General features: G+C 40.5%; 1 protein-coding gene across 1 annotated transcript; it reads left to right on the forward strand.

Annotated features, from left to right (window-relative positions):
• Positions 1-1,718: 1,718 nt before the first annotated feature.
• On the forward strand, positions 1,719-8,658 carry LOC103650588 (uncharacterized). The gene is made up of 12 exons (XM_008676156.4): positions 1,719-1,966; positions 2,084-2,393; positions 3,903-4,089; positions 4,170-4,219; positions 4,441-4,533; positions 4,628-4,716; positions 4,817-4,895; positions 5,186-5,268; positions 5,824-5,902; positions 5,974-6,697; positions 7,261-7,855; positions 8,099-8,658. The coding sequence occupies exons 1-12, from the start codon at positions 1,806-1,808 to the stop codon at positions 8,232-8,234; spliced, it is 2,586 nt and encodes an 861-aa protein (XP_008674378.1). The 5' UTR covers positions 1,719-1,805; the 3' UTR covers positions 8,235-8,658.
• Positions 8,659-9,402: the final 744 nt, after the last annotated feature.

Below are 9,402 nucleotides of genomic sequence, written 5' to 3' on the forward strand. Positions count from 1 at the left end.
TACAAGATGCCATCATTTTTTCTATTTCATTTCAACTTATTGTGTAAGTTACACATAAAATCACTCCAAGTGTCCAAGTTTCAACGTAATCAATACTCCACTTTATCATTTTCATGTAGGGACTTGAGGTTATCTTATTATAGAATGTTTATTACTCTTAGTAATTTGTTTGCATTTTTTGGCTGACACTAAAATACTTACTGAATTTAATTGTTTTTGATGCTTTTCTGCAGGAATAAATTAACAATACACAAATAGCCTTATAAATTCATGAAAATTTACAGAGACGTAACATATGTCCACATGTAATCCTAAAAAATGTTTGGACCATAAAATCCACAATATGCCATCATTTCTTCTATTTCACTTTCACTTGTTGCATAAGTTACATATGAAATCACTAAGTATCCAAGTTTTAACATAATCAATACTTGACTTTATCATTTTCATATGGGGACTTGAGGTCATCTTGTTATAGAAAGTTTATTACACTTGGTAACTTATTTGCATTTTTTGTCTAATCTAGAATATTTTATGAATTTAATTGTATTTTAATGATTTTTTGCAAAATTAAATTGATAATACACAAATAGCCTCAGAAATTCATGAAATTTTACAGAGGCACAACATATGTCCATATATAATCCTAAAAAATGTTTAGACCACAAAATCTATAAGACGCCAACGTTTCTTCTATTTCACTTCCACTTGTTATGTGAGTTACACATGAAATCACTTTATGTATCCAAGTTTCAACATAAACAATACTTCATTTTATCATTTTCATGTGGTGTATTGAGGTTATCGTCTTATAGAATATTTATTAGTTTTGATATCTTATTTGTAATTTTCAGTCGACATTAGAATAATTTTATGAATTTAATTGCATTTTGATGATTTTTTAAAGAAAGAAAATTAATAACACACAAATAGCCTTATAAATTCATGAAGTTTTATAGGAGGCACAATATGTGTCCAAATATAATCCTAAAAATATTGGACCATAAAATTCACAAGATGCCAGCAGTTCTTCCATTTCTCTTTCACTTGTTGCATAAGTTACACGTGAAATCACTATAAGTATCAAGTTTAATATAACCAATACTTCATTTTATCATTTTTATGTGGGGACTTGTGGTTATCTTCTTATAGAATGTTTATTAGCCTTGCTAACTCATTTGTAATTTTTGGTCGACACTAGAATATTTTATGAATTTAATTGTATTTTGATGATCTTCTGCAGAAAGAAATTAATAGTACACAAATAGCCTCAGAAATTTATGAAATTTTATAAAATCACAACATATGTTCACATATATTTCTTAAAAATTTTGGACTCAAAGGAGTAGCTAAATAATTACAAGAACCATGGTATATGTGAAATGGGTGTCTTACACGGTATCCGACAAAAAAAATCGTTACTGACGCTATCCATGACCAGCTAGTTTCGTATTCAATACACGACTATCCGTATTTGCATCCAAAAATATTTGTATTCGAATCCGAAAAAATATGATTTTAGTGATATCCAACCGTATCCGATCTGATTATATCTTTATGGTTCCCCACTCCTAGTGGGTCGGGTCGGATCCCCGCGGGCCTGCCCCACCAATTTTTTTTTTGCCACCCTTACCCATCCAGAGACCTTGTTCAGAAAACCCTACTCGTGCAGGGACCTATCCTCAAAACCACACCGCTTACCCTCCTCGTCTTGGTGCTCCTTCACCTCTCCCCTCCCCGCCGCTCGCGCCTCCGAAGTCCGAACCCAATTCCAAACGCAAATTACACCAAACCATCCCCGAATCATGTCAAAATTTCCCCAATACGCGTCCAAACCCCACCCGACCACCCTCCCCCAAATTCGTTTCGAATCAGATTACCGACGCGACCACCCATCTGGGCTCTGGCCGCCTCGCCCCCCGTCGCTCCCTTCCATGGCGTTTCACGTCGCGTGCCCCATCACTTGGTAATCTCCCTCCCTCTGACCTCTCTGTCTCGTCACCCCCTCATCCTTCTCTATAACGCTCGCGCGCTCTGACGGGCGGGTGGCGCCACCTCCATCTCTCCCTCTGTTCCTCTGCAGCAGGAGGGTGTGCGACTGCGAGCTAGGGTTCGGCGCCGCAGCGGCGAGGAAGGGAGGAGGGGGTGGTGCTGCGGCGGCGGTATGGGCGGGCACGGCGGCGGTGCTCGAGGGGTTCCTCGTGGATCCGTGGCTGCTGCGGCCGGCTGGGGCCGTGGACGAGGATGCGGCGACGGTGCAGGTGGAAGTGCCGCCCCTGGAGCCGGACCCTGAGGATGGGGAGGACGAGGCGCGCCGGGCGGCAGCGCAGCGCGGCGCCGCCGCGGCAGAGGACCTCGCCAGGCGCTTCGAGAGCGGTGCCTACGGATCGCCGGTCAGCGGATCTCTCTCCCTTCCGTCGCTGTTTTGCCGTGTGTCCTGGCTAGTGTGCTTGCTGCCTTGTGTTCGTGGGAAAATTTCAAGTGGGTTCTGTGCCTAGCGTGGCTTATCTTCGTGCTGGATTGTGGGATGCTTGTGGTCTTTTGCTATGAGTTGCATGGAATTCTTGGCTGGGACAAAGGAATCTGATTTATGCATGTTGTAGAAGTTTGCATTCTTTTGTGTTGAGGTTTATAGGATTGCAGTCGACGAAAGACTGTTCCTCTTGGGAATTGTGGGGCAGCCTAGTGCTGGGATTGTATTACTGTGGTTAATTAGCACCATCATTCGGTACTGGCACGCACAACCTAGTCACTGAGCATCAGTGGGCACACGCAGCCATGACATTGCTAATGTTTTGCGGGTGGCAGTATTGGCGCTGGCTTTTCCACCAGTGATGTTTTTTTCCCGTGGGTTGCTCATGAGGTGCTGCAACTGTAATAAGTACGGACTCATATCCAAAATTGTAGGTCATTTTGGCTTTTCTAGGTACATAGCTTTTGCTATCCACCTATATATCTCTAACTGTATAGTCTGTATATCTAGAACAGCCAAAGCGAGCTATATAATTTAGAGCAGATGGAGTAGTATTTTAGGTTTTTCGTTTAGTGTTCAGATCGGTAACGTATTCATGTTTAGTGAGGTATAGCTGTATGATGATATTCTGATGTTATTTGGTGCCTGACTGCCTGAGCTTTCGGGTTTTCCAGATGATTTTAAGTTTCCTAATAAAGTGTTGGATGCAAAGCGATATTATGGATATTTCGAAACGGTTACATGCATGGTGACATGTGGCACACAAAAAGAGTCGTTCTCGAATTTTGAGCTTGTGTGCATACACGTGGTTATCGTGTTGTGTATGGTGTGCTCTTGGACGTTACCTAGGCCTTCACTGGTGAGAAATGGCTAAAGCAGTTCATTAGGAGAGCTGTGGGGTTATATAACTTATGTCCATGTAGGTTTATGATACAAACAACCCTGTATAATGTACCTAAGCTTTGGAAACAGACCTGTGGCTCATGGAGCTTTGCGCCTTTGCCTATACACTAATTTTGATCGGTGCTGTATGCTTGTATGATTACCATGCAGAAATGTGGGTAGCCTAGCTTCCCCTGTTAGATACATGAGTTAATAACTAGTTTGTTATTTTCTAGCTCTTGCTGTTTAGTTAGGTGTCAAAGGGAACTCTAATTTCATCTAAACAGCATCTTATCAATTTTCTACAATAGACTATTGGTGTCATTTTTTTTTTTGACTCGCCAGATAGTGTACTAATGCTTAATCCTTGGATACAAGCTTCTCATCATCTTGGAAAGTTTCAGTGGTGCACAATTTTACTAGCTAATTGGATATATTTAGTTTTTTAGTTGCATCTTTAGTTGATACAAAAAATCTAATATCAAATGCTATACTTCAATATTATTATCAATTTTCTAATGCAACAAGGTCCCTGCCCTTTTTTCAGGAAGCAGGAGAAGATGAAGACGAGTGGGATCGAGAGGATCAAGGAAATGCTGCTGTCAAGGTTATGTGCCGTTTATGCTTTTCAGGAGAAAATGAGGGCAGCACGAAAGCTGCCAAAATGCTTCCTTGCAAACTCTGCAGCAAACGGTATCATAGAAACTGTTTGAAAAGCTGGGGGGAACATAGAGGTAATAAAAGTTTTTATAGTCTTGTCATCTTCTATTCATTCGTTTACAAGCTCTAATAAATTAATTAATGCTTCTTCTAGACCTTTTCCATTGGAGTTCATGGGTATGTCCTTCTTGCCGCAGTTGTGAGGTTAGTTGTCTTTCTATTTCCATCTATTATCCTGAACTTCTACTACCCCTAAGCCAAGAACAATTTTGCCCTGTTCATTCATTTTTGTGCTATGTTTTAACTTGCATTTTGATTGCATGTAGCCATGTATCACTTCTGTAATTCTGTTACATTTTAAGCATCACCAGCTTCTGCATTTGATTTGTTGTTACATCAATATTCAATACTTGTCATCTATATAGGTATGCCGACGTCCTGGTGACCCCAACAAGTTGATGTTCTGTAAAAGGTGTGATGGCGCTTATCATTGTTACTGTCAGCAACCATCACACAAGGTGAATTTATTGTACCCTCCACCACCACCTTTTTTTTTGTATAGATTGCATTTACATCTGTTTGTCATCACTGAACACTGGGTGTAACCTGCAGAATGTTACTCATGGACCATATTTATGTCCAAAACATACAAGGTGCCACAGCTGTGGATCTGGTGTGCCTGGTAGTGGACACAGCACAAGGTACTGATTCAATTGTTCATCTCCCTAACTGGTATTGACTACCAGGTGTCTTATGCTGTACTTTTTGTTTGTGTGTAACACTGTGAATTTGGATATATAGGTGGTTTTTGGGGTACACATGCTGTGATGCGTGTGGACGATTGTTTGTGAAAGGAAACTACTGTCCAATCTGCTTGAAGGTACAAATGCTATGTTCTAAGTACCAAAATGATTTATTTAGATTTTTGAATTTATCATGCTCTATTCAATTTTGGAATTTCTATTTTTTTCTTGTTTCTGCCCCACCGCCTTACTAGATAGTGATTGTCTGTTTTAGTGATGGAAGATATTTGTTTATGTTATGGTTTGATTGAGCCTTCTTTCAGTTTTTAAGTCGAAGTATTAGTACTCTTGGTTCATAAATAAAAGGTTTTCATTTTGCTGACATGCTTATATGATATCTCCTGCTTTGGGTTCCCTCCCTTTTCAGGTTTATAGAGACTCTGAAGTGATACCTATGGTTTGCTGCGATGTTTGTGAAAAGTGGGTGCATATTGAGTGTGATGGCATCAGGTCTGTATGAGTGTGAACCCTATGTATTTGTTTGGATAATACTATTTGTTTCAACTATGTAATTTGCCCTCCTCCCCCTCCCTTCTCATTGGGTATATGCTTTACAAAAAGACGTCATGTTCAACAGATAAGTCGTGCGGAGAAATGCATATGTTGTGTTAGATTTGTGGCTATACAAGAAGGGATTGTGTTCAGAACGATGATATACATGATAGGCTAAGGAAGCACCAATTCAACACTGATTGAGATAGTTTGGACATGTCCAGAGACATCAAGATGCACCAATGCGTAGTGGGATCGTAAGAAACGGTAGTAATGGGAAGAGAGGCAGAGGAAGGCCAAAGTTGTCTTGGGAAGAGGCAAGACTTAAAGGATGAAATATATCCAAAGGTTTAGCCTTGAATAGGAGCGAATGGAAAAAAACTATTCACACGTCTGAACCTTTTTGTGGCTTCTGTTTGGTTCAACTCTAGCCTACCCCAACTTTTTTGGGATTAAAAGGTTTTGTTGTTGTTGTTGGGTGTATGCTTTACTGTTGTTCCATATGTTATGCAGTGAGGAAAAGTACCAACAATTCCAAGCTGATCAAAACCTTCAGTACACATGTGCAGCATGCCGTGGTGAATGCTCCCAGGTGATAACTACTTCTGCCATCATGCCTCACTGCTATATTGTGTCATCTAACACCCATTTTGCTAACATCAGATCAGAGACACTGAGGATGCAATCCGGGAGCTTTGGAAGAGGAGGGATGTTGCCGATCATGAGCTTATGGCTACTTTACGGGCTGCTGCTGCACTGCCTTCTCTTGAAGATGTCTCACCACCTTATCAAAACTCTGATGATGAGAAACTCGGTGCATATGCATTGAAAAATGAGAGTAGAAATACTCTAAAGTTTTCATTGAAAAGTAACAGTAGTAAACCTCCACCAGATACACCTGAGCAAGAGAAGATTGTTTTTAAGAGCTCTGGATCAAATAAGAAGCCTTCCAAAAAGAAAAGTGGTCAGGCTAATAAAACAGTTGATGGCCATGATGAAATATTTCTGGAGAGAAGGCATGCTGTTAAATCATCAAATAGCTGTTTGGGAGATCAAACTATAAATGAGAATCATGACAGGAGCCCTTTTAAAAATGATGATAATGTCTATGTTTCATCTTCAACTCGAAGTTTAGAAAAGAATTTGAAATCTCCATCCATGAAAGCTGTGGCAAACAATGCTGATATGATACCCAAAGTCAAGATTAAAGGCAGTAAGGTTTCGAGTTTGCATTACAAAGATGGTGAAGAAAATACTCCTAAGAATGACACTGGAAAAGCTACCAAGTTGGTTATCCATCTTGGTTCACGGCATAAAACTAGGAGTGGCTCTCCTAAGTCGGAACTGTCCAATTCTCAAAGAGAGCAAGATTTGGGTTCAATACATGGTATGTGCCCGTTTTGTGGAAGTTCACCATTTACCAGTTCTATTTCACTGTTATATATAATACATGTTTTAGCACGCACAATCATATGCTTCAGGGGGTAATAATTTTTGATTGCTTACAAGGTATCCTATGGGCATGCAAACAATTAGAATGATTTCTTGCCTTTTTTTTCCTTTCTACACGTGTAAGAACTATGTCAGTTTCATATTTTGGTGGTAGTCCGAAGGGCATTGTTTGGAATGTTTTCTTCTGTTTTTCTGATTGATCTTTTAAATACTAGCATTGTGGCCAAAAAGCCTGAATGTTCCCATTGAGTGCTTAATTTCAGGAAGCATTGTTGGCTTCCTGTAATGATGTTTTTCCCGTTCCTAATTTTCATATTGGTTGCACGTGGTATACCTTCTGCTTGTACCCATGAAGTTATTTATCAATTCGATGTTGGATATGGACTACATTTTGAAATAAGTTCCTGAAGCCTTTGCTCTATGGTATGCCTGGTTCTTGCATTCTGTTGATGCTATGTTGGGGACTAAACAAGTTTTCACACTCGTTGCCTCTTTCAGGAGGGAAAATAGATGTCACAAGCCAGCTGAAAAGTTCAAGAAACGAGGTAAAAGAGAGAAGTGTAATGAAGTTAGTTAGAGATACTGGGGTGCAACAAAGAAATAGCCTTTTGGGCGATCTTGGTACCTCAAAGAAGCATGCAACTGGGAAAAGGAGCAATGCTCTAATTTCTGGAATGGAAAATGCAAATGAAACTGGTACTAGAAACAGATCATTTGCACAGAAACAATCTCATTCTAGTCAGGTGGAGAACCATGGAACTGCTGACTCTCCTGATAGCTTGAAGCCATCATTGCTCAAACTCAAATTTAAGCGTCCACATTTTGAGCAGCTAAACACCCAGGCCTCTCAACCAGAGGAGCCGACCTCCTGGGTTTCTCAGCAGGAGGAGCAGTTAAATGTTGCTAAAGGCCAGAGATCAAAGAGGAAGAGGCCTTCGATGGAGAAGGCAGATGGTTTGGACGGTATAACTCCAGCCAAGAGGCATCAGCAGAGCACAGATGAAGTGATGGACGCAAACTGGATTCTACGCAAGTTGGGCAAGGATGCGATCGGAAAGAGGATTGAGGTCCATCTAACTTCTGATGGCAAATGGTTAGTTCACCCTGTAACCTTTTCTCATTCCAATTGTGCTAAATATATATTACGGTGGTGAAGTCGACCTCCATTTAGTTCAGTAGCAGTTTGAGGGAAATTACATGCGCTAGCCACTTGCTCCGCTTTATGGAGTCTTGCATTTAAATTGACTTTTCCTGATGCCCTATATGCCTCGTGTAACACAGTTTGACGATTGAACTGATCATTTGGACTCATACTAGTATTCATTCATCTTGGCAGGCATCAAGGGATGGTGTCTAATGTCATGGGTGGCACACTGTGTATTCGGTTAGATAATGGCAGGTCTGAGAACGTGGAGCTGGGGAAGCAGGCCATCCGCTTGATTGCTTCAAGATCGAAGGGCGGGAAGCGATGAAACCTTTTCCCCATAATATGCAGCTTAGGACCTGTTCTCGCTCAATACATTGCGCCATGATTATGGCAGGTAGAGTCCTCCCCCCCTGAGGTTTGACATCCGCTGGAGCACAGCCTCTCAGCCTTTGCTGACTGGACGAGATACTGAGCGCAACTTCCATCTGTTGCGCCATGTTTCGCTAGCCTAGCGTGTAACAGACATCGTTTTTTGGTGTTGGAAGCCCCATTGGCTTTCGACTAGATTCTGTTAGGGTAGGGAATGAGGTTTTAGATCACCTTGGATGTAAGAGAAGCAGGTAGCGCCGTGTCTGGAGTGTTTTGTATGTTTAGTTTTCCGACGAGTTTCTCGACAATTTGTTATTCACTTATATTTGGTTGCTGGTGTTATTTGCTGGCCAATCAATGTCTTTTTGTGATAGTAATAATTTGTCTACAAATACAAATAGAAGCTGGTGCGAAACCGAGGCTTTGCCTTTGCTCGACCGTCTAGCATGCTCAAATGCTCGACGACTCACCGCTGGTTTTCGAAGGGAATTTCAGGAGGGTGAATTTGGTGAGGATTGTATGTATACCTGCTCACTGCACTCACAGGATAATATATTCAGGCATTGTGTGATAATGAAGAGACCGTGATGCTTAAGAGAAGGGCTTAAATTAGAAAACTTAGAAGACCTGTTTTATTAAATTAAGGTCTCTAGTTTTTATCTAGTCAAATCCCTACAATTTTACTTGATGTGTTGCTATATCTATCATACAAAAAAGGTATGCAGCTTACGTTAGCAAGCTAAATTAGAAAAGTAAGCACATAAGTAAGCAATAAATAAAATACAGAAACTTAATTGGAATGGAAATATAAACTCTCATTGATGATTTTAGGGCTAGTTTAGGAGCACAAAACCGAAGGGTATTGGAGGGGTTAGAATCTCCTTCTTATTTAAAAGGGGTTTGAAATCCCTTTCTTATTCAATTTTAAATAAGAAGGGATTCTAGCCCTCTAATCACCTTCGGTTTTTTAGCTCACAAACTAACCCTTTGTTTTTTATCGATTGTTGACTCTCGTGTTTTTATCTAGGTACCCATAAGCTCACGCTTTCCACTAGTACTTGTGTAGAGCTCCATCATATATTTACATACCAATAAAACTAAATAGAGAAAGCCATCAATAAGAA

The sequence above is a fragment of the Zea mays genome, chromosome 3, assembly GCF_902167145.1.
Source record: "Zea mays cultivar B73 chromosome 3, Zm-B73-REFERENCE-NAM-5.0, whole genome shotgun sequence".
Classification (NCBI taxonomy): domain Eukaryota; kingdom Viridiplantae; phylum Streptophyta; class Magnoliopsida; order Poales; family Poaceae; genus Zea; species Zea mays.

What these genes read in the sequence shown, in the direction of transcription:
- LOC103650588 (XM_008676156.4), top strand. Translation starts at nt 1,806, where the DNA reads ATGTCAAAATTTCCCCAATACGCGTCCAAACCCCACCCGACCACCCTC. An exon ending in CTTCTTGCCGCAGTTGTGAG is followed by an intron (nt 4,220 to 4,440) that starts GTTAGTTGTCTT and finishes TCATCTATATAG; the next exon opens with GTATGCCGACGTCCTGGTGA. An exon ending in ATTGAGTGTGATGGCATCAG is followed by an intron (nt 5,269 to 5,823) that starts GTCTGTATGAGT and finishes TATGTTATGCAG; the next exon opens with TGAGGAAAAGTACCAACAAT.